Source organism: Apium graveolens, chromosome 6, assembly GCF_009905375.1.
Source record: "Apium graveolens cultivar Ventura chromosome 6, ASM990537v1, whole genome shotgun sequence".
NCBI lineage: Eukaryota > Viridiplantae > Streptophyta > Magnoliopsida > Apiales > Apiaceae > Apium > Apium graveolens.
This window is the reverse complement of record NC_133652.1, coordinates 248,339,332-248,364,598: the sequence shown is the minus strand read 5'-3', so window position 1 is coordinate 248,364,598 and position 25,267 is coordinate 248,339,332. Positions and strand designations below refer to the sequence as shown.

Sequence of the window (25,267 nt, the reverse complement as noted above, 5' to 3'; positions counted from 1 at the left end):
ATAGGGTCTACAATCTAAGAACCAACATTGTCATGGAACCTGTACATGTTGTGTTTGATGATAAAAAGATTGATGGACTAACAGATGAGGGACATCATGAAGGACTCAAATTTGACAACATTGAGATATACTGTGATGATAGTGAAGATGAGAATGATGAAGAAGGCATCTCAAGAAGAATTCAGAATCTGCCTTTGGATAATGCACAGAATGTTGCATCCATTGAAAGTAATAATTCAGCTTTCGTTGAAAGAAGCGATGCAACATCTGTTGAAAGACAAAGTGCATCATCCGTTGAAGTTCATAATGAAGCATCCGTTGATCACAGTCTGTCAACGGATAATCAATTCACTTCATCAGTTGATAGAGCTCCCAATTCCTTTCAAAGGATCAGCAACTCAGGGGGAGTTTCAACAAATCAACATTCTATCTCACATCATGACAATACTGAGGCAACCTCATCTAGGGCTAATCTACCACCTCAAAGGAAATGGACCAAGAATTACCCTTTTGAACTGATCATTGGTGATGCTACATCAAAAGTACAAACTAGAAGGGCTACTCAAGATGAATGTCTGTATAGTAGCTTTCTATCACAGGAGGAACCTAAGAGAGTGGAAGAAGCTCTATTGGATCCAGATTGGATTTTAGCAATGCAAGAGGAGCTAAACCAATTTGAGAGGAACAAAGTATGGAAGTTGGTACCCAAGCCAAAGAACAAGAGTTCTATTGACACAAAATGGGTATTCAGAAACAAGATGGATGAAAATGGCATTGTCATAAGGAATAAAGCCAGATTGGTTGCTAAAGGCTATTCTCAACAAGAGGGAATAGATTTTGATGAAACATTTGCTCCAGTTGCCAGACTTGAAGCCATCAGAATCTTTCTAGCCTATGCAGCTAATGCCAATTTCAAAGTCTATCAAATGGATGTCAAGAGTGCATTTTTAAATGGGGAATTGGAGGAAGAAGTTTATGTAAGCCAACCTCCAGGTTTTGAAGATCCAAATTTTCCAAACTATGTGTATTATCTGTTGAAAGCACTCTATGGACTAAAGCAAGCACCTAGAGCCTGGTATGAGACTTTGTCAAAGTTCCTTCTAGATAATCACTTCACAAGAGGTATTGTTGACAAAACTCTCTTCTTTAGAAATGTTAATGGCTCTAAGATACTTGTACAAATTTATGTAGATGATATTATATTTGGATCTACAGATGATAAGCTTTGTAAAAAGTTTGCAAAATTAATGTAAAGTAAATATGAAATGAGCATGATGGGAGAGCTAACTTACTTTCTTGGTTTACAAGTTAAACAAGTTAGTGGTGGAATTTTCATTAGTCAAACTAAATATATTTATGATCTTTTAAAGAAGTTTGACTTAATGGATTGTTCACCTGCAAAAACTCCCATGGCCACTGCCACTAAGCTTGAATTAAACAAGGCTGAAAAGTCTGTGGATATTACAAGTTATAGAGGCATGGTTGGCTCACTTTTATATTTAACTGCTAGTAGACCTGATATAATGTTTTCTACATGTCTCTGAGCTAGATTTCAAGCTGACCCTAAAGAATCTCACTTAGTGGCTATTAAAAGAATTTTCAGATATCTCAAGGGGACTCCAAATCTAGGAATCTGGTACCCTAGAGAGTCTGGTTTTGATCTAATTGGCTACTCAGATGCAGATTATGCAGGTTGCAAAATAGACAGGAAAAGCACAACAGGCACCTGTCAATTTCTAGGGAATAAGCTTGTATCATGGTTCAGCAAGAAGCAGAATTCTGTTTCCACATCAACAGCTGAAGCTGAGTACATTGCTGCTGGTAGTTGCTGTGCACATATACTATGGATGAGGAATCAACTATTTGACTATGGTCTGACTGTTGACAAAATTCCAATATTCTGTGACAACACAAGTGCCATTGCCATTACTGAAAATCCAGTGCAGCACTCAAGAACCAAACTCATTGATATCAAGTACCACTTCATTAGGGAACATGTGATGAAAGGTACAGTGGAACTTCATTTTGTTCCAAGTGAAAAGCAGATTGCAGATATATTTACCAAGCCACTTGATGAATCAACATTCACAAGATTAGTAAGTGAGTTAGGTATGCTTAATTATTCATAATTTATGTCATCTATATAATCTGCCTTGGAGCCTGAAATGAATTTGCTGCAAGAACAAAGTTGGCTTTAATTAAGACTTATCCTATCAACGGATATTCTCTATCCGTTGAAAGCCAAAATTGTTCCATCAACGTATGTTCATTATCCGTTGAAAGACAAATACATTTCTGGTAATTTTATCCTTCAACGGATAAAATGGTGTTGTTCATCAACGGATAACTATTTCCCTTATCCGTTGAAGTGTCACGTCAGTTACTATAAGTGAGTCACATCCGTTGATTCTTTTACTCAACCGTTGATACAGATATACAATATTGTATATATTTGTATTTAAGGTAGTTTTCAGAATTTCTACAGTTTTATTTATTCTTGAACGACTGTAACTTACTTAAAAGTATCATTTAATCATTGTATTTACGTTTTAATTCAAGAAAGTATAAAAGCCCAATTGAACTCTTATTCTCACTTTACGCTTTCTTGCAATTCTTATTCTCTTTCTCTCTAAATTCTCAAGTTTTTCTCTGCAACCTCTACTCACAACAATGGCACCAGTAGTCAAAATTATGTCTCAAACAGGATTTGTTTATGAAAAGAACAATTTCATTGCCTTGGTTGAAAAGAATGAAGCCCATTCTGATTATCACAAGATGATGGACTTCATCAAAAACTGCAAACTAAGCTATGCAATGCTGGAAGCCCCAACCATCTACTGTGAGGTGATTGAGGAGATTTAGACAACTGCAGAGTTCAACTCCACAGATATGACTATTGCCTTCTCTCTCAAAGGTAAGGACTATTGCATTAATTGTGATGATATACAATCTTGCTTTAAGTTGCCTGAGAATAATGCCATGACACCACACACTGATAAAGATGTCTCTGCTATGCTAGATTCCATAGGCTATGCTTTTGATTCTGCTAGTTTAGGTAGTATTAGAAGGAAAGGCCTTAGGAAAGAATGGAGTTTTCTTGGAGATGCCTTTATTAAGGTTTTCTCTGGGAAGATTAGCAATTTTGATGCTATCACTTCATCTCTTGTTAATATGCTCTATATGCTAAGTTCTGATAGGTACTTTAATTTTAGCAACTGTGTTATGCTAGAATTAGGTTCCAGATTAGGTAACAAAGCTAATAGACCACATAACATCTACTATGCTAGATTCTTTATGTTATTGGCTAACCATGTTGCTGAAGGTTTGGTTATATCCAATGAGAATAATAAACTCAAATGCTGGGCACAAGAGAAAAGGGTCCTTGCAGACCTTTTGAGAATGAACCTCAACAGCCAAGTGCCATTGGTATACTTTCCAATCATGAATGCACCACAGGTAAGTGAGGTAAACACTTCTATAACTCCTACTATTTCCAACCCCAATGTTTCTTTGCCTTCGAGTGTGGCTATGGAACGTGTGTCTCTGTCCAAACAGGCTCCTACCAAAGCCACCAATTCTAAAGTTTCTAAAGTCAAGTCAAAGAAACCGACCTCTGTTGTTTCTCAAAAGACAACAGTTGTAACAACTACCATAAACCCTGAAGGGAGTGAACAGGGTGTGACTGGTGAGGGGAGGGGTGAACATCAACAAGCCCCCCAGGATAAGGTGGGAGAGGTGAGTGGTACCCAAACCAGCCAAGCCACAGTCTCTCAAAAGACTGTGGTGGTTCAAAAGGAGTCCAACACATCCCTAGTTGCATCCTCCCAAAAGGTTGTAACTATTGAAAATAGTCCCCAACCAGGGACACAGAACAAAAGAGGGAGGGACACTGAAGCCACACATTCACCATTTAAAGCCTTTTCAAGGAAAAAGAAGGCCAAGACCCTAGTTTCCACACAAGGGACACACACAGCACAGATACATCCACCTGTATCTGTGCCTTCTCAAATTCAGCTTGATGTGATTCCAGCAAATGTGGAATCACAGCCCCATTCTCTCAATATAGAAACACACCATTCATCAAACTCTCCAACACCCTCTCTGGATGTGGATATGATATTCACATCAATTCCTGATTCTCCCTCATTAAAACTCAGGGAGGAGCCCCACTCAAAACCTGATGATCATCATCTTTTAGATGATTTGTTGGATCATCAGCCAATTCTTTCAGATATAGTTGAAGAATCTGTGTCACCTCACTTAAAATCAATCCACACAGATTCAACAATTATGTCACTTTCTATATCTACATCTTTTCCTTCTTCAACGGATATCTCTCATCCGTTGACAAGTGGTTGTTCTTCAACGGATAAGCTTAACAGCGGTTATCCGTTGATGCCATCAGTTTCCACTTCAACGGATATTCCCTATCCGTTGATGGTCTCTACACACTTAACAGAAACAATTCCAACTGTAGAGGACATGGCAACTGTAAAATCACTTTTAGGTTTGAGGGAAGGTAGTGATCTTTTGAGTGAGAGGCTGGGTTGCTCCCAGGCAAAAGGAGAGGTTGAGAGTCACCATATGCATGCTATTTCTTCCAGCATGGCAAAAGTGAGTGAGAGGAGTGCCACCTTAGAAGGTGAGGGTGAGGGTGTGAGGGTGTGTGTGAGCCAGGGGGAGCCCCTGATGCAAGAACAGAGAGAAATTGAGAGAAAGGCAGGTACAGAAGCTATAAGGGTGGATCCAGCCATTGCTAGTGAGTTAATGAAAGTGGATGATGCAGACAAGGGAAGACAATTTCAGCAACATTACAAAGCTGTCATTGATAACATTTCCTTGGATGCTGACACTTTTACTCACCTTGTTTCAGCCTATCAATTATTGGCTGCACAGGGCAATGTGGAGGCAGAACATACACTACACATTGTACATACTTCAGAATCTCTTCTCAGAGACAAAGCTGCTGTCAACAGGCTGCCTTCTCAAGCTGGTGAGCCATCTGAAGAATTTGGAGTAAATTCTAATGATGATGACTCTAATTCTTTGAATGAGAGCATGAACTTAGGGGGAGTAGCAGGCCCAAGTTCTGTTCCTGATCTTCCTGAATGGGCATGGGCAAAACCATCAACACCAGGAGAGTTTGGTGTCACTTTGGTCAGACAAGTCATGACAATTCAGAAGGCCCTTCAGGAGACTCAAGATGCTGGTACTAAGGCAATTCTTCAAGCTCATCTGGAATCTCTGCATCTCTTGCAGTTGCAGCATTACCAGCAAAATCTAAGTGTGGATGAGCTCAAGCAGGACATTGCTGATCTGAAATCCTACAATGCTGAGAAATTGGATTCAGTTATACCCTATGGTACTATGCAAGATTTGTTGGGGAGACTGAGGAAAGCATCTGATGTTGACAAGAGGCTGGCCAGATTGGAAGATAAGGTTCACATCATTGAAGACTCTATGGTCACCATCCTTCAGAATCAACAAACTCAAACAAATCTACTCATGCAGCTGGTACAAGCACAAGGCTTGACCCCTACCCTTGATGATAACAAAAAGGGGGATAATAAAGGGGAAGGGGAAGGAGAGCCATCTACAACAGTTCAGATTTCTCAAGTGCTAGTTCCTGTCATCACAACTTCTCCAACTATTCAAGTCAAAGGAAAGCTAGATGGAATTGATCTAATCCAGATAGCAGCAGCTGAATTGCAAGTCAAAGAGCAAAGGAAGAAGATTGATGAAAAGATGCAACTAATATTTGGTTCTACAACTTCTCAATCACAATCTGTGAAGCATAGCACAAAAGTGGAATCAATTATTATGAAACTCAAGCCAGTAGGGAGGCATAAGGATGGAGAAACTTCTTCCAAAGGTCTGCAACCTATGGTTCTCAAGCCCAACAACAGATCAAATAAGGACTCTATAAAGAATCCTCTAAAAGAGGTGGATTTTCCTCTTCCAAAAGCTGATGAGGACAAGCTTTTAGGTAGAAGTATTGCATATCTCAAAGAGACCATGGATGAGGCTGTAAGGAGAAACATGGCTATTATCTTCAGAGAGGGAAAGAGCATATGTGTGATGCAAGGACATCCCAAATTCTCAATAGCCAAGAGGGAAGAAACCAAAAGGTTGAAGAAAGAAGCCAAACAGCTAAAGGCTGACAAAAGAGCACAAGCAAAGCTTGAAAAACAGCTAAAGTCAAGTCAGGCTGAAGAACAGAAAGAAATTGAAGACAAAGGTGAAGATAAAGCTATGGGGGACATGGTTGGTACTGAGATGGAGGAAAGAAGTAAGGAAGAATGGCAGAAAGGGAAAAGAAAAAAGGTCAATGTAAAGAGAAAGAAGGTAGATAAGACTGAAGAAACCCAATCAATATCCAAACCACTACCCTCTATTCCTGAACCCATTGTACCTGACCCCTTCATGAACATTCGTGGTGAAACAATCATTCCCAAGGAGGAACCAATTGATTGGGACACCATCAAATTGCCCACCTTCCTAACCTCTTCTCCACCATCAAAGAAGCAGAAAAGAAGAATCAAATCAACACCCTCTAAAGCCTCAACCAAATTCACACAGAAGCCTAAACCTAAACCTCAAACCTCTAAAGATGATTATGTTCACATCTGTGACATAAAAGAATTTTCAGACATTGAACTCTATCTGGATGAGCTGGAGGAAGTAAGGGGAATAGCTGCCTACAGACAGCTACCAGAAAGACTAGTGTTCAAATACAAAGAAGCTGGGGAATGAACATGGCCTCTTCACAAAATTCTGAATGAAGGCTACTCTACCTTGATTAGAGTCTACTCAGCCATACAAAGGGATTCTGGCTTTACCAGGACTGCCAAGACTGAGATTCTCAACAAGATTGCCAACATAAGGAAAACTTGGAGGGAGCCCAATGCTTTGCCTAGAACTTTACTCATTCAAGAAAGAGGAATTACAATTCACAAATCACCTCATTGGTTGATGGAGTTCAGAGACAACAAAGGAGTCAGAAGATTTTTCAGAATTGAAGATCAGCTAAAGATTGCCAATAATGAAACTCTCAAGGATATGCAATCTAAGTTAGATATCAATGAAGAAGATGAAGCTGAATTCTACAGACAACTTCAACTTCAAATAGAGGAGAATGACAGGAGGCTAGGAAAGAAAACCAGGGATCAAAGGAAAAGAAAGTAATTTGCTCAGGCTAAAGGAGCACCCTTGGAAACAATGTAATTCTTCAATTCCATCTCAGCATATACATTTTTGTAGCACTTTTGAATTTCTGCTTTATTACAGTTTATATATTTGTTTGTTAAGTGTTTTGTTATCATCAAGCTAAACCCAAATTTATGCCTACAGTTCTAGTAGACATAAATAGGGGGAGATTGTTAGGAATATGTGTATTAGTTTGATGATAAGTTAAGTAAAACACTTAAGTAGAAATCTAGTATTTGTAGCCTCAACGGATAAGACCATCTTGGCTATCCGTTGAAGGAGTAGCTTTACTTAGCAATAAGTTTAGTATTGTAGCACATTTCACTCTCAGGTTTCAAGCTGTAATTATTAGACGTTGTTAGGAAATGATCAGTCATGTTGACTACTAATGGATGTACAAATAGGAGGGCTAAGTGTAAATATTTCATGCCTTGTAATTTTGTATAAGTGAAGAAGTGTCAACGGATATTGAAGACCTTCAACGGATAAGAAACAAAGCTTCAACGGATGTCTCTAATGCTTCAACGGATAATATCCATCAACGGATAAGTGCTTCAACGGATAAAGACTTCAACTGATAATGCATCAACGGATAAAGCTTCAACGGATAAAGCCTCAACGGATAAGGCATCAACGGATGAAAGCTTCAACGGATGCTTAGTTCATTAGCAGTTGATAGTGACAATTCACAAGCTAACAGAGGCACATGGGTTGACAGAGACACACTGGAATGTGGAAGCCTCTAGGAGGAATCAAGAAAATGCAGCATTTCCATTCTGATGCAAACAAGGAAGTATTCAAAGATTTACAAATTATCCTAGATTGCATTGGATAGAGAAATGAAGAAGAAACATGTGAAGAATCTTTTCAATTATATTTTACAGTTTGTCTTCACTTGTAAACTTGGTGATATATAAACCAAGTAGCAGCTAGTAATTAGACATGAATTTTTCCTTGAGCTGTTTAGAAATATCAAAAGAGAAAATCATCTAGTTTGTACTAGGAAGCAGCTGTGATTTAATTCTTTGAATAACAGATTTTCTGAAATAACACATCTCTGGTGGAACAACAAATCCACCAGAAAAGTTTTTAAGTTCTTTGTGCTCATTACATTTGTGTTTGAATATATATATGTCTGCATCAGCTTCAAGCAATTCACACACATTTGATCACTCAAACACTTAGCCTTAGAAACTGCTCAAAACTTGAAAAAGTTTTGAGATTTACATTCAACCCCCCTTCTGTAAATCTCATTGTTAGTCCACTGGGAATAACAATATGATTTTCCAGGTATTTTATATGGATTTTAACATTTTTCGGAATTAAAACGGGTCGATGAATCATTTATAAGCAATTAACAGGTTTCGAATACCCGAATCTGACTTTAAAATCATTTTATAATAATTATCTAGTCTTGAAAACAATTTAAAATAATATTTTAAAGCTCGAAACTATATTTTGAAATTTTTTAAATCAAAAGAAATAATTAAATCTAATTAAATTATCAATTAAAATTAATTAATAATCAATTAATCAATTAATATTTAAATTAATAGAGAAATTAAATAATTAATTATTAACTAAAATTAATTAACTAAATAATTCATATTTATTTTTGAATTAAAATAATGATTATTGGATTTTTTAATAATTAAAAACGAATTTCTGAAATTAAAATAAATAAAAAAATATGATTTTTAAATAATTTTAAAACATGAATCCTATTGTTGCAAGTTTTACAAAGTACAGGGACTAAACTGTTTCTTTTTTCAAAAGAACATGTACTAAACTGCAAAAATTACAGGGCTCGCCGGAAAACGGCCATGTCTCGCCGGAGAACACGATCCAAGTATAGTCACACCACCGCCACCTCCACCTCCAGATATCATCTATAGGACACCAAGAATCTAACCATGTAACTCAATCAATCAAATACCCCAGAGTTGGCCGGAAATGTTTAAAGAAATCTCGTCGGCCGGTGAGATCTTCTTTTCTCCGGTCAGCCCAACTCCGGTATCGTCTGTTCATGAGACCATTACCAATCGATTCCTCTTTCCAAGCTCTACACGTTTGTATCAATCAATCAACCTAATAACCCCTAGATCAAATGCCCTAATTTTTAATTGAAAACATTCATACGAGTTATAAACCCTAATTTTGTAATTCGAAAATCAAACACAGATTTGGACATGTTATTGAACTCCAAATTCAACATATTATATACAAAAATAATCAGAATCAAATGATCTACAACATGTAATCATCAAATTATACAAACAACATCAAAATCAAAAATTTATAATTTAATCCAAAATTATTCAAATTTAAATAAAATTATAGGAAAATACTGGTTGATTATGGAGTAGCATGGATGGTAGAATCTAATAGTACTTTCCAAGACCTTTATTTTGAGAACTAGAACTCCAAAATCTGATATCAATAACACCTTCAAATTGCAGTTTGATTCTAAAAACACAATGAATTTAGGGTTTTTCTTTGAAAATTATATATTTTTACTGTTTGTAAATGATTATCTGTACAAAATAAAATACGGTGAGGGCTATTTATATTTACGGAATATTGGTACCCCGTTGGATCATATCGGATATAAAAATAAAATACTTAATCGCTAAGTATTAATAAAACTTATACAATTCGGTACCGGTTTTGGGATAATTATCAAAACCAGGCTTTTTGTAAATGCAGACTTGGTCTCAGCGCTTTGGTTACACGAATTACGAGAAGATAATATAATAGTTTAATCAAAATATCCCGTTTCTCGAAAATATGGGTTTTATCGATTTACCGAAACAAATGTTGTATCGGAAATTTTGTGCCGGGACCCACACAGGTAAAATCGTACTCCGGATTGAAAAAGTCAAAATATGGAAAAGGCTCGGAATATTCCAATTGGGTTAAAAAGGATTTTTACCGAGACTTCCGGGTTGTAAAAATTCAAAAATGGTTGAATTCAGACGGTTCCCGATTATACAAAATAGTTTATAAATACTCGGAAAAATAATTTATCAAATTTATAAATTATTTATAAAATCATATAACAGCATAAAATTAATAGGAAAATGTCAAAATTATCTATACTTTATTTTGGACATGTAAAAAATTAAAATACTCAAATTTTATCACATTTAAACATCCAAACACAGATATCACTTAACAGATTATTCACCAAAATTCATATAATAAATACAAAATATTTATTTATTGAGAAAAATAGTTACACGATATATCCCGGATATTACAGTATTTGGATTTGGTCCCAAATTTTCTTGGCAGTATTGCAGTTGATAACATTGTCAAACATATCTCCATCAAGATCATTGAATAGAATATTCATGGCCTTTTTATTTTTATGAACTTGCTCAATGTCTTCATCTGTCCATTCTGACTTTGGCTTTGGGACTGTTTGCTCATTTCCAACAGCTCCTTCAACATCTGTTGTATCTCTGCGAGGAACATGAGGTCATTTCTCTATGTAGTCAACATACCTTACATCTTGAGAGAGTAGATGCAGGTGCATCTTCACTTTCCAGTGATAATAGTTGTCTTTATTCAAAAGTGGGATCTTCACTCCAACATCCTTACTACTCATGTTGTTAGTTTGTTTTAATCTTTAACTTAGTGTGTCAAGAGCTTGCTCTAATACCAATTGTTAATCCCTAACAATCTAACAACAAAATTATAGAAGGGGGGTTGAATGGAATTCTGGTTTCTTTTAAAAATTTAAAATCTCTTTTGAATATATATATATATATAGTTGTGAATTAATATGCAGTAATGCGGATTAAAAGATTTCAAGTAATCAAATACAAAGTAATTAAACAAGACAGTTTAAAAACTTTCTGGTGGATTGAACTTTTCACCAGAGATATATACGAATTCGAGAACTCTGTGATGCAAGAATACATACGGTTGCTTACAAGTGTTTTACAAAGATGAACAGAGAGAATTCCTAATAGATGTAGTTTTATCTATTTCTCTGTTCAACTCCTATTGTTCACTTGTTCGATCACTAATAAACACTTTCTACGCTTGGTTTATATACTACCAAGTTACATATGAATAAGACAAACAGTAAAAACAAGAATCTAGGTTTATTCACATGTTACTTCATTTCTCTATCCAACACCTTTGAATATCTTCAGTTACGTTTCTTTGTTCTCTAAAACCTGCAAACATGTTGCCACATTCTTTTTGTATACAATCAACACATGTGACTGTCAAGTCACTTTCAACTGTCATTTGAATATGTTATCCGTTGATACTTCACTTCAGTTATCCGTTGAGTCTCTAGTGGATTATCCGTTGAAAGTGTCTTGAGTCATCCGTTGAAGCTTTAAGTTTATCCGTTGATGATGAATTCCTTAGCAGTTGACACTCTTTCACTTATACAAAATTACAAGGTATTTTCTATTTATAATTAGCCAACCTATTTTGTATATCTTTCTAGTAGTCAACATGACTCATAATTCACTACAACTTCTAAGCTTCTAAGCTTCTTGTTGCATACAGAATTGTGCTACAAACTTGTTTAATACAAGCTACTCCATCAATTGATGGTTACAAAATCATTTATCTTATCTACTTAGAGTGTTTTGTTAAATTATCATCAAGCCTACAACATATTCCTAACATAATGACTTATCGATATCTCAAGTTCTCTATATGCAATTTGGCTTGTCAACATCTCCACTTCTCTAAATACAGTTTTGACTTGTCGAAATCTCAACTTCTCTACATGCAGTTTTGACTCGTCAACATCTCTACTTCTTTACATGCAGTTTTGACTTGTCGATATCTCTACATCTCTACATGCCTTGGACTTATCTACAAGTAGAATGACATCTCTACAAGTAAAATGACTTCTCTACAAGTATAATGACATCTCTACAAGTAGAGTGACTTCTCTACAAGTTATTCTGACTTCTCGATAGACATATCAACATTGTTTGATATGTGACTTCTTGACATTTGATTTAAAACATTTTTCAATCCACAATATTCTCCACGAAGTAGTATATCATCATTTCGAGACATGATCAAACTTGATCTTCTTCCATAAATTTATTCCTAACTTGTTGGTCGTTTACTGAAAAATACTCAAGTCTAGTTTACTTATCAGTTTTACAAACTCAAGAACATTATTACAAAATACATAAGATTACAAGTCAACTAAATAGATCTTGAGATTGTCAAATTGACCTAGTATTGTTATGTAAAAGTATGTTTTGCACAACATACTTGGTGAAAATTTGATTCCTTCTAGCACATCTTTTATTTGATGTCCTTCTTGATTCCCAAGGCATGATCAGAGATCTTCTTTCAGAAATAGTCCAAACATTTATACTTTAGAAAAGTATAGAAATTGTTCCAATTTTCCATTTATCGAATGAGATTTAATTGGATATGAAGATCGTACAATTAAGTGACTACACAATTAGATAGGCTTGTTCAAGAAATTATTATGCATGCCTCTATAACTAACAACCTTGTTGATTTTGTCAACCTTGTTGATTTTGTCAACCTTGTTCATCTTGTTGGGCTTTTCGGGCTTTTTGAGCTTTGCAAGTATCGTCTAAACTTTGTCAGAGCCGCCTCCAGACTCCCTCAAACGAAAATGCCAATGAGGGGTTATGTCCCTGCAAGCACCTCCGGCATGAAAATAAACGTCCGGTAAGAAAGAATTATAATAAAAATATAAGATATGTATTCATTTATATAAAAAGAGAAAGCAGAGAAAATATATAGCAAAATCTATCAGAAAATTCAATGTAGCGAGAGTGTGATAAATATGTGAAGTGTGAACCATTTCATTTAAGTGATTGGGAGTATCTATAGGCCGCACATGACTGGTCCATACGAAGGGATAAAACTATAAATAAGAATCTTGGTTGGGGTCGTTAAACTTATATCAGTTGCGTTTTGTAATGATGTTCGGATCACATATTTGTATCAATTTTATTGTACGTGTTAGTTATTGTGCATTGTTGATTTTGTCTTGCATAACGTGTCATGTCGTACACTAAAAATAACATGTCATGTTGAATTTCTTCTGATATTTGTAAACCGTAGACTTTATGAATTTTGTAATATTGTGAAATTTTTAGATTTTGCAAACCTTATATATATTGTAAATCTTGCACATATTGAGAACTTTACACATCTTACATGCTTTGAGAACCTCGCATATATATCTTTTGGCCGCAATGTTTTTTCGCATACTTTGTAGATTTCGAGTTTGAAATATGCTTGATAATTAGTCCTTTAAAACACACACTATTTGAACAAAAATTGGATATATTTTTATATTTCAATAATATCTAATACATAAATTTTAAATATAATAAGCCTACGACTGAAAAAATAATCTGTAGTGATAAATAAATAATCATAAAAATCGAATGGTCATATATTTCGAAAGGATAAAAATTGGAAATTTACATTTTTGCAACGGTGAGTATTTTCTCTTGCTCGTCGGCTTTCACAATCAAAAAAGTCCCAAATTTTGAGCTGACGGCGACAAAACACGAGCGCTTGACAACAAAAACCCATATATTAACCATAAATACATACATCTTCAAGAACACCCATTTGTAAAACATGGAGGGAGTAGTGCCTGAATCAGTAATGGAAGCAGTAAACAGAACTCTAAAAAACATCGAAGATGTGAGAACTCAGTTCCCAGAGTTCTTGGATCAGTGCACTCCCACTTATCTTGCTCAATTAGACCCTCTTGAACGTGCTCAATCTCTCCTCTTGCTTGCTAAAGCCACCACTGTTCTCTTTGCTTGTATGTTTCTTTTCTTGATTTTAGTTTCATGGGTCTTTTTTATATTGTTTGATATGTGTGAATTGATTCGTTTTCAGTGAAGTTGAGGTGTAAAGGTGTGCACCCAGATGACCATCCTGTTAAAACTGAGCTGGTATGTGGTTTTTATCATCTGGGTCTTTTTTGTTTCAGGGTTTAAGTCATGGGTATTTGTCTGATTTTTGTGTGAGTATGTATTGCTGATGAATCTTTGATGTTCTTGTTGTGGAAGTTGTTTTGTCGAAAATAAGTAGATTTTATGGTTGCCTTGTGATTTCGGGTTTATAATATCCTTGTTGATTAAATTAGTTAAAAATGTCATAATATAGTTATTTTTTTCTTGCCAACTCTAATTTCATTGATAAATCCACAATTGTGTTTGGGGCCATTTTTGTTCTTTGATCTTGTTAAAAATTGGGCTTTCACATTTGACGCGTCAATCATGATTGTTTTGTCAATTTTTTATGTAGGAGAGGTTGAGCTTGTACCAAGAAAAGCTGGAGAGATTTATATATATGAGTAAAGGTATACCGTATATGCTTTGTTGCCAGTTTTATAAATGGAGATGGTTGGCATTTTATTCAAGTCAAAATGAAATACTAGAGTATATGTGACCTCATTTTAAGTAGTAATTTTTAAGCAGGATGTAGGAAATCTTAGAAATTAAAATGGGCTTAGCGGATTTTCATCTATTCTGATACTACTTTCAAAACAATAAAACAATATTTGAACACTTTATCCATATAGGAACATGCCATTGTTTTCCTTTACCAGCTCACAAAATTAAGTTTAAGAAATCACCATTCTCTCCATGTAAAACTAAGTTAAAAAGCCTTGAGAAAGTTCTTATGCTTCAACTTACAACAAGGTGCTTTAATTTATCATAGGTTTTGAACAACTGGAAATTATAGTTTTACTTTGCGTAAGTGATTTCTCTTATTTTTTGAAGCTCCACTGCGACCTTCTGCTACCATAAATGCCCAGGCAGCAACCCGCTTTATTGAACATTCTTTGCCTGATCTTACGCCAGGTATTTAGCTAATCCGCGGGTGTTTAATTTTATTCAGTTTTATTGTTGACTTAATTTGAGAACTGTATATTTTAATTTAATTTCAGAGCAGAGGCAAGGAATGAGGGAAATTAGTAGAGGGGAGGGTTCAAAACTTAAGTATTTGGAAACACATTTTAATAAAAAGAGAAAGTGTGCATCTGGTGAGAGAAAGTCGGTTCAAACTGCGGCTCAGGAATTTCTTAATAAAGCAGCTCGTGAGCTCCTCGGTGAGAATAACGGCGGTTTCAAGGGGCCTCTACAACCTCCGCAATCTCAGGATTCAGAAGAGAAGTAGTCTGGTACATCTTGTCTTTTTTCCCTTTTGTGTTCCATCTAATAAATTTGTTGCTGGATATATTGCCTGTGTTGACAGTTTTCATTTACTGTATTCAAAAGATAGGCTTCTTGATGTCCAATTTTTGATATTCTTGTTTCCTTTTAACTCTTATTCTTTTGTTAGATAGTTGTTTGAGCGCGACATGCTATAATTGGATTTCTTTCTTATTTTGATGCATAGTGTTGTATACTTATAGTTACAGGAAACTGAATAGAGCTCTAACCATTGTGGGGTATGGGATGCATGTTTCATTGACATTACATCAAGTCAGACTTCCTTGATAGAGAGACCTGTCACGGCATCACCCTTGTCCCTATCTCCTGGTTACTCTACTAGTCACTGTCAGCTTAATAAATCCCATGTAGGAATTTTTATTAAACTCTATATCTATTTAAATCAGTCATTCCACCCGAGACTCGGATAAAAGACGGGTTGTTGCCTGTTTGTTTTTTGTACCTACATGGAGTTGATGGTTGTGTCAGCGTTCAGCCATAATACAAAACCAGGCGTTATACCCTGTTATTTTTTATTATTTTATATTTAAACATGTAGTTTCTATTCTAGCGTGCCCTATAAGATACATGTCTGAGGATCAAATTTCATTGAACATACTTTATAATTATTTCATTATTATTTTTTAAAATTGTACATTAGTGTATTTCTCTCCTTTGTGCTTAAATGTGCGCTCTAGTTAATTATGTGTGCCTTTGTGTTCAGCTATTTGTTGAGGGCAAACAGAATGACATTTGATTTATTCATAATATACAGTTAATTTGAATAGTAAAATTATTTCGAGAGTTCTTTTCCCTTTTTGGGTGTACATTTTTCCAGCGTTGCTAGTTCAACAGTATTCTCATTGGTTGGATCCGGGACCTTATAACAATAAAGATTGCGTACCTTTTAATTTATTGACAATTGTGGAGAACTGATGGACATTCTTGTGTCTTGTTCTCCCTGATAGCAAAACGCGTACAGACCATTTGGATGCTGAGAAGGTATTGAAGGAATCAAACTGTTTGCTATTAGGGGCTATACTGATATAGGTTTCTACCAGTGATATTACTAATTAACAAATCTGTAATATATGGCACTGAGACAGGTAACTGATGCAATTGCAGCGGTATGTTGGATGTAAAATGCATATCTTACCTTAGTCAGTGAGTGGCAACTGCATCGTGGAAAAGGACTGAACTGTTGAGATGGATAAATTAATTTTGTATAGCTGATGGTTTACACATAATACTTCATATTTTTTCAACTCATGGGAAAGATATAAATAAATTTAGTATAGCTGATGGTTTGCTTACACAAATACTTCATATGTTTTCAACTCTGGGGAAAGATAACTGGTTATGGTCATTATAACCTGGATTTGAACCTAGATTATCATCTTTGTGCTCATTTGTAAATATTTTGTTATATTTAGTGGACTCCCCCAACATCAACTTAGATCATAAATCTTCACCATCTGCAAATTTTGTTCTGTTCTTTTGCAATAGACATATAATTTGTGCCTGGATCTTCTTCTGCAGGATCTTGCAGTTATTGTGCGGGAAGCATCATACTGTACTCTGCGGTGAATACGAATTTTCAGGCCGAGGATTGTACTTTTAAGTATATGAATGCGTCTGTTTGTATAGCCCAATGTTAAAATTTTCTTAAATAGCCCTCATCCTGGTCCGTCATATATCCATGAGTTAATATGCCAGTAGTAATGTTTTGGGTTTTTGTCTTTTGAATAATGGCGACATTAATCAGAGCTGTGTAATACTTTCTATAAATTTTGGGTTTCTGCTTGAACTTAGTTTGTGTTTCTGATTGAACTTGGTTGGACTTAGAAGATACTACTACAAGGGAAAGTACTTCTTTTGAGTTTAGATATAACTTGTTTTACTCGGTGTTCAAGCGCCAAAAGATTGGACATGTTTGGGGGTTGAAAGCTGTATATGTTTTATATTTAAAAATCAGGAAATTTTAACTTTATTAAACATTTCTATTTGCTGTAGAGGAACAAAATGAAATATATGCTATAATCAATTTGTAATTTTTTGACTGTCTGTATTCTAAAATCTCCTAGCGCACATAAAAATTTTAGGCTGGTTTTACTAATTTCTTCTGCGAAAAGGTTCGAATGTTTATGTGATTTTAAAGTGAAGGTTTTACATTTTAAATATATTGTTTCAGGACAAGTAAAAAAACCGATCAGCTTTTATAAATTTCATAAAAGTTTCCAACCACTAAACAAATATAGCAATTTACTTTTTTATATGTGGTTCGCCTTTTTTTTGACACATTTTAAAGTGCATTAACATTACTTCAAATTAAAATTTTAAATTTTGTTTTGGATGTTATTAAATAATTAGAGTGATGTCTAAAAAATCTAATATTTTGATTTTTAAAATTTCTATAAAGTTAAATTAAAATTACTCTCTCCGTTTTTACCTGTCAAGTTTGATTTTTCGTAGTCAAATTGTCCCAATTTTAAATAAAAAAATTGTATAGTATGTAATAATAAAATTATAAAAATTAGAAAGCACATGTAATTAATTTTAATATATATTTTTAAGTTTTTTAAAATAATAAAAATTAATTTACTTTTAAAATTGGGTTAATTTAATCATAAAAAATCAAACAAAATGAAGTATAGTATTTATAAAAAGAAACGTTTAGAAAGAAGTATTGATGTACCAAGGAAAGGAGAACATAAAAAGAACGCGTGGCATGAAAATAACAGGCGCAAGTAACAGATGTCGAAAAAACAATGCAGCAACTCAATCCTCCAAAACGTGTCAACATTTTACTTCACTTGACATCCTTAAAAAAAATGAATGAAATTTGAGAGCTACAAGAAACAAGAACAGAAAAACTTGGGCAAGAAACAAATCACACACAAAAAGGAATGGGAGAAGAGTGGAGAAAGATGGCAGACACACACAAGATGAGTCCAGAAGAAATGAAAAAGGCCGGAGTTGAGGCTTCTAAAAGGCCTCCAGGGCAGAACCCTGGTGGGGTTCTTCACCAGCGTCGTAACTTGCCGTACAGTCCTTATGCCATGGCTGTTGGTGGTTTACTTATAGTTGGTGTTATTGGCTATGCAACTTTGTATACTAAGAAGAAGCCTGAGGCCTCTGCTGGGGATGTTGCTAAAGTTGCTGCTGGTGTTGGTTCTGTGGAAGATACTCATCCCAGGAACACTACTGCCTCCTCCTAGTACTAGTGTTTCCGGAAGCACCGGTGCTAGGAAATAGTTTTCTGCTTGAATTGTTTTATGTAATCTCGATATGCTTTCGTTTCATCCTCATTTCTGTGTTATCTCTACTTTGATATTTTGCTATTCAAGACTTCTTGTTTTACAGATTTCTACTTTCTTTCTTCCTTCTTTATCGCTCTCCTCTCTTCTACAGAACCTGCAGATCCTTTCACTTGTGTGAAAAATCCACAACCAGTGTTAACTCTGTAGTAAAGATCAAGTGTAAAATTTTTAAAAAGTATTTATCATCAGTTTTAAAATATTTTAAAATTTAGGGGTCACTTTTAACAAGATTCAAAGTAAAGAAACCAACTATCAAATGCATCCACTTTGTTGGGTGTTTTTACTGAGGATACATTTGGCTAGGTTGCTGATCATGATACTCTCTACATTTAGCAAAAAAAGAAAAAGAAGATTAAAGAGCGGGTACCAAAACATCAATCAGAATTGTATGTAATCTAAAAGCAAGGATTGAATAAAACAATGACACTGATCATGGGCACTACACTTAAGTTTAATAAACCTACTCAGAGTCTACTACGGTTCTTGAATCAGATCCTACGGCTTTTTACACTTGCATGTAATGTCTGAGCATTCTTATATTATATTACTTCAAAATATAACCTCTAAATACTCTATACCTTAGGATATTGAATGCCTTCTATCTCTAGTTGTTGAAGGGGATATCTTGACCTCTCCGTGGATCATCGATGTCGGACTGTGTGAACTACCAGATGTCTCGGAGTTCTTGCTCTCACATATTCCATTCCCTTTACCGACAACCCACAACTTATCAAAAATTCTCCTTGACCGGGATGGAAGCAACTGTATCGCACTCTTGTGTTTACTACCTTCTTTAATCAGCTTACCATTTTTCTGAAAGTCTTTGCTGGTGGTTCTCAGCTGACTCATTTGTTTCTGTAGGGTCATGGGCTGTGGCTCAGATTTCTCTAAATCTTCATCAGTGTTGGTTGTGGAGCGTGACACTTCCAGACTGCCACTACTGTTAGTATTTTGGACCATCGCAGCTGTCCTAGCCTGCTCAAAAAACAGGACCTGTACCACAACACGGAGCGGGAGTCGTTCATTCTGTGCTGCATGCATGGATGCATTTGCAGTCAATTTCTTGACATTCATCGCAATGCATAATTTCTTCCTTTCAGCTTTTGTCAAGATTGGGTGCTCCTGAGTACATCACACACCATTGATCATCATTTCAAAAAACCAATCACTTTTCTTTTCAAGACCATTTGATGATACATTCTTTGAAGTTTATAAAGATAACATTAGGAAAAATGTCCCCACAATTTTAAAATGCCACAGGCCCTCAGTACCACCTGTTTTTGTCCTATTTGAATCATTTCACTTCCGTAACTTTCTTTTTAGCATTTTTCAAGCACTTGACAGTATAAGAATTTATAAAATAAACCAGACCATCTTTTTAATACTCAAAACACATTAAAAGTAGTATAAAAATATACACGTTAATTACTTCTACAAATATTGAGGTGGATAATGTTATTATTCCCGTCTCCGTCATTTCCCATATTAATAGGGCTTTTGGGGGGGTTGGCAGCGGGTCAGCAATTTCACCCATCTCCATTATGAAGATTCAACATTGTCAGTCATGAATAGATCAAATAGTTTTCTTCTAAAATCCTGACATACTAGAGAAGTTGTCACATATATTTCAATTTTCAACAATACTTAAATTTGGTCCAAAGTTAAAAATAATTTTAGTATTAGATTTGTATATAATTGCAACAGATAACATGGTAATATTTCTAGCACCAGTAACTAGCCAGAACTAAAGAACTGCATGGAATTTGGATATCATAATAGTTTTCATGACCAGTCAAGAATAATAATCTGTAACTCAAAAATGTACCTTCAGATAGATGTCAATAGCCCAATACAATCCATCATGAATTGGTCTGGCTGCCTCAGGGATGGACTGTGACAAGTCCAAAAAACAGGAAAGAGTGAGCTTTGGATCAGTGGCAATTTCAGCAAGATACCTATCTATCAGTTTGCCAACATTAAGTAAGGGTCCATGCCCCAACACAAAATCATCTGCGTTCTTCTCATTCTTTGCGTCTATATTCGAGTCTTGACCAATATTCTCATGCATCATGAATCTACGGACAAGGCACTGCACTAGGTCAACATCATATTTAGTATCTTGTGTGGATGTGGACTGTGCCGAGATCAGAAGATCACTAGCAGTAGCCTCATCCAGCTTCAAGCCGATCCTCTCCATTAGCTCTTCCCTTGATGAAGCTTCTGCACCAATCAGAATAGCAACTTTCAATAATTTCAACAGAAAACTACAGGAACAACCAACACCCTTGTCTGAAGGCAATAAACATATTATTGTTTCTACTAAAGACTTGTTCCTCTTTTGGTGCACGTCAGACAACAAAGCCTCCACTGAATCTGGCAACCATCTAATTGCGTATGTCTTTAAGGCCTCTCCAATAACATCAGCATCCATTCTTCCCTTTGACTTGACAGCAATCATAACCCGCCTATAGAGACTAATATCCAGTTCACATATATCTTCAATCCACCAATCCTTTGGAACGGATGCATACCTATCCTTGACTTTCATTGAGTCTTCAATTATCTCATCAGACAGGGTTAATTTTCTGTTATATGTATAGGACCATTTTATGCTTGATGGATCCACAGAAGTCTTAGATGCAATAGAGTCCACGCATCTCCCAACCACCTTCAGTTCTTCAGACCATGGTAAAAGGGATGCAGTGGTTTGCAGAACAATTATAGAATCTTTCCAGCTGCGGAAAACACTGGAATTTAGGAATATCTCAATTTTTGAAATAAGGTTTCCCCTGTCAACGTCTTCAGTCATTTCCAGGTACTCAGCCCCACAACGGGCAGCAACTACATTGTACGGAGCGAGGATGACTGTCATCCCGTAACAAAACTTGGCACAAATCTCAAAGGTTTTTGAACCACCAGGAAAATCAGGTAACTGAATTTCATTTGAATCCACCTCACTTGCATTAGATACCAGTTTCTGCAATTGATTGCTCTTTGACAAGAGAGGAAACTGAAGGGAAAAATGCAAAAAAATGATTAATGCATTACATCTAAAAATGAATAGGCAAATATTTAATATAGAAATGGACTTCAAAAAATATCCCAAGCAGCAACATGTGTACAATACAAGGTTAAAGAGAAAACTTTTATATGGCACGTTTTAGCTGTCAAAGGTAACCATGGTTCAAAGTTATCATAGCAAAAAATGAACTAGAAGGTTAGTAGGTTACTGGGTATCAACCAGAAAATGTAATAGAAGATCTACTCACAGATTTTGGCAACCGGAACATAGATAAATACAAATATAGGACGATAGATAATAATTTACTGGAAGAAATTGATATTATAAATTCTAAAAATAATGAATTAGAAGTATGCAAGCTTGTTATCCAACAAGAGAGCAGCGGGGTCCTACATAATACCCACCTTGATTGACATCTGAACATCCAGATTTGAGTATAACACATCTATTTTACTCTATATGACATTGCTACATACTACATATATTACCTTGTGCAAGTAAAACTTCACTTCACCAACGACGATTGTAACATCTGTTGCCAAATCAGAGGAGACATACCTGCACGATTAAACATATGGAAAATAAAAGGAAAGACAAATACAATCTTTCAGAGCCAAGGAGTTGCACTCGTATTTTATTTTAAAAACAAATTTTAAAGTACATGTTTTATTTAAAATGAACATAAATATAATATTTAGCCATTGTAGATAAACTAGGTAGCAGATAACACATTAGCCTTGTTAACAGACACTGAATCCAACATAAGTTTTGGGCTTTGCAGGAGTTCCCAGTTATACAAACTATTGGATGTGCTATGTTAGCAAATGGTTTCAGAAATCTATAAATAACCAGTTTAATGGGGTAAATCATTCTCAAAAATTTATTGAAACGTCATGCTGAGCTGATCATGAAAATGATCTTAAAACCTTTACACACTTTCGCTAACTAGTACTTGAGCTTAGAATGTGCAAAGTTGTTTTCCACATGACTCAATTAGTAAGGGACAATCTGAACACACACATGCACATAGAGGAGAAGGCGGGGATGGGGGAGCTACCATCTGGAGTTTCTCATCAAAATGAACCAGCAACCATTTTAAATCCTACTGAACCTACCAACCCATGGACTTCTAGTAATCATATACTAGTATTTAATTGTAGAGGACCTCTGTAGGTATCCAATATAATTTTAGGACAAGGCCTCATTCGAGATTAAGTCTAAAAAAGCGTATCCACGAATGAGAATTACTAATCCGTCAAATGCTCCTGGTAAACATCGGTCAGACCACGAAAATGAATTTTCCAGCCAAGGTGGGAAATAAAATCACCCAGAAAAGGTGGTGTATCATTAAATGTATTAAAAGCTAAGAAACTAACCAAAGCCCTTTTATGTAAAAATTAATAACTCTACAAGGACCATAATGCAAGTGACAAAAGGATCATCACCAAAAAGTTACTATTGTTAAAATTAAATTCTAAACTAAAGTGTTTCTCTAGGCAGGTAAGCTTCTATTGATGAATCTAAAGGTAGAAAGTCCCATTTAAAGATTATTGTTGAGAGGACCACCATCCAAGCAAATTGAAGGTAGCTCAAGACCTGGACCACTGCTAGAGTGGTCTCATTTCCCAGCCACTCTTGTATAAACCCCAGCCTTTCTAGTACCAACCCCAATAGTAAAGAAATCTGGATAGATAGTAAATATAGTAAAAACACATGAACATAGACATACACAACTACTATTGAAATATCAATTTCAAAATTATACAAGACTTCAGGCTCTACACCTGGAAGATTTTTACCAGATTAGTCCACTCCACATATATAGACATAGACAACTATTGTTAACAAAGTAAACATCTTGCAACAAGATATCTGCTGGAAAACAAGAACTTGAAAGAGGGTTGCATGGTCAAACACATATTCTGATTTCTGGGCAGCAAAAATGATGAAATAGTTGACATGCAGACAGAAAATAAGCAAGTTTGGAAAAAGAAAGTTATCAAACTGTCAAACTGAACACTAGTCATAAGATCTGCAGAGAGGAATATACAGTGGATAAAAAACATTACAGAATGAAATATATATACCTGGAGTTGCCTTCAGCATAAAATGCATCAGGTTTAGAACCCAGCTTCATAAACTTCATATTGGCCAAAAAAATGCAACCCCTCTGTATAGTTCTTGTATATCTTCTTTCTTCCTAAGAACAAAAACAAATAACTACCCTTTTCCCACAACTTAAGTAACTTGTAAGAGTAAGAAGAAATAAAGACAAAATGCTCTCTCTCTCTCTCCCGCTCAGAAATACATACACTACTATGAAACACAAAAACAAAGAAACATATACTCTTGACTCCACACCAACACACAAAGAAACAAGCAAGAGTATAATCAAAAATCTGTGCCTGCTCTTAAATCTCTCTCCCACCCCACCAGCAAAATTTAACAACCCCACCTCGAGAAACGAGCTGAATTTAAGTAAAGAATTAATGATTCACATTGATGATAATGAATGAAATATTCAACAACCCAAAGAAACTCCAGCTAAGAAATCTTGAAAAATAAACACACACAACTGTGTATTTTTTCTGTAGCAAGAAAAGATATGAAAAAGGGAGGGGGTGGTATTAATTACCTCGCCGCCTTTGCCTTTAATCCTTCTGATCCGGGAAGATCTCGCTCATAGGAGTGAGGTGGGAATCTCGAGATCTTTTATTTTAGTTTAATATATTTGGTTCTTGCAAGTGTACTTGTGTGTTAAAATAATGTATGTAATGTATGTTGTACATGTTGTTGTAATAGAGAGAGAGAGGATTAATGATGATGTAGCAGATTTATACAGGAAAAATTGTCTCCCTGTACCTTCTCCCTTCTGATTTTTGCCAGCAAAAAGCAGTTTGAGGAAACAGGTATGGTATGGTGAGAGGGTGTCGTGTAAACTATTTATCACATTTAGTATTCCCTCACCCTCCCATTTATTTAAACTTTTTTTAGATATCTCTTCCCATTGTTTAAATTTAAAAAAAAAATTAAAAATAGTAAAAATTTTATAATATAAAAAATAAATATATTTATTAATTTTCTCCACTATACCCGCTTTATACCTATAATATTAATCGGTCTCACTACTTTACTCGTTTTTTAACTTTCTATCACTACTTTATCATTTTTCTTAAACCATGTGTCCAACCCAAATGTAAACATTTGGACATTTGGGAGGACGGAGGGAGTACTTTTTTTATCCCTATTGTTGTTATTTTAAATAAAACTAGCATAATAAATTGTGCGAGCACAGGTCGTTTTCTAGATTTTTTTTGTATATCTTTTAGAAATATGTTATGAACTTGATGATAAGTTAAACAAAACACCTTAGAAGATTTAACTTAGTGAATTTTGTAACACTCGACGGATGATCTAATATAGCCCCGACGAATGAACTTTATAGTCCCGACAGATGACAGATTAACATCCATCGAGTGAGTATCTTATGTAACAAATAAGTTTTGTAGCAC

The 25,267-nt window shown here is 35.3% G+C and overlaps 3 protein-coding genes across 4 annotated transcripts; 2 read left to right on the top strand and 1 right to left on the bottom strand.

The window, feature by feature from the left end:
- Nucleotides 1–13,693: 13,693 nt before the first annotated feature.
- Nucleotides 13,694–17,297, top strand: LOC141668174 (uncharacterized). The gene is made up of 6 exons (XM_074474901.1): nt 13,694–14,014; nt 14,092–14,147; nt 14,503–14,557; nt 14,982–15,062; nt 15,149–15,382; nt 16,953–17,297. Exons 1-5 carry the CDS (start codon nt 13,825–13,827, stop codon nt 15,376–15,378), a joined length of 612 nt encoding a protein of 203 aa, XP_074331002.1. The 5' UTR covers nt 13,694–13,824; the 3' UTR covers nt 15,379–15,382; nt 16,953–17,297.
- Nucleotides 17,298–18,185: 888 nt separating this feature from the next.
- LOC141667733 (uncharacterized) lies at nt 18,186–18,775 on the top strand. Its single transcript, XM_074474340.1, has one exon. It carries the CDS (start codon nt 18,320–18,322, stop codon nt 18,629–18,631), a length of 312 nt encoding a protein of 103 aa, XP_074330441.1. The 5' UTR covers nt 18,186–18,319; the 3' UTR covers nt 18,632–18,775.
- Nucleotides 18,776–18,916: 141 nt separating this feature from the next.
- LOC141667732 (phototropic-responsive NPH3 family protein NPY1) lies at nt 18,917–24,656 on the bottom strand. 2 transcript variants are annotated; one of them, XM_074474338.1, is made up of 5 exons: nt 24,391–24,656; nt 23,843–23,955; nt 22,244–22,313; nt 20,559–21,743; nt 18,917–19,855 (listed from the first exon to the last, which is right to left on the bottom strand). In XM_074474338.1, the coding sequence occupies exons 2-5, from the start codon at nt 23,899–23,901 to the stop codon at nt 19,313–19,315; spliced, it is 1,857 nt and encodes a 618-aa protein (XP_074330439.1). In that variant the 5' UTR covers nt 23,902–23,955; nt 24,391–24,656; the 3' UTR covers nt 18,917–19,312. The 2 variants fall into 2 exon arrangements, with proteins under 2 accessions (XP_074330439.1, XP_074330440.1); XM_074474339.1 differs by lacking the exon at nt 24,391–24,656 and having other exon boundaries at nt 23,843–24,327.
- Between the last annotated feature and the right edge of the window lie 611 nt (nt 24,657–25,267).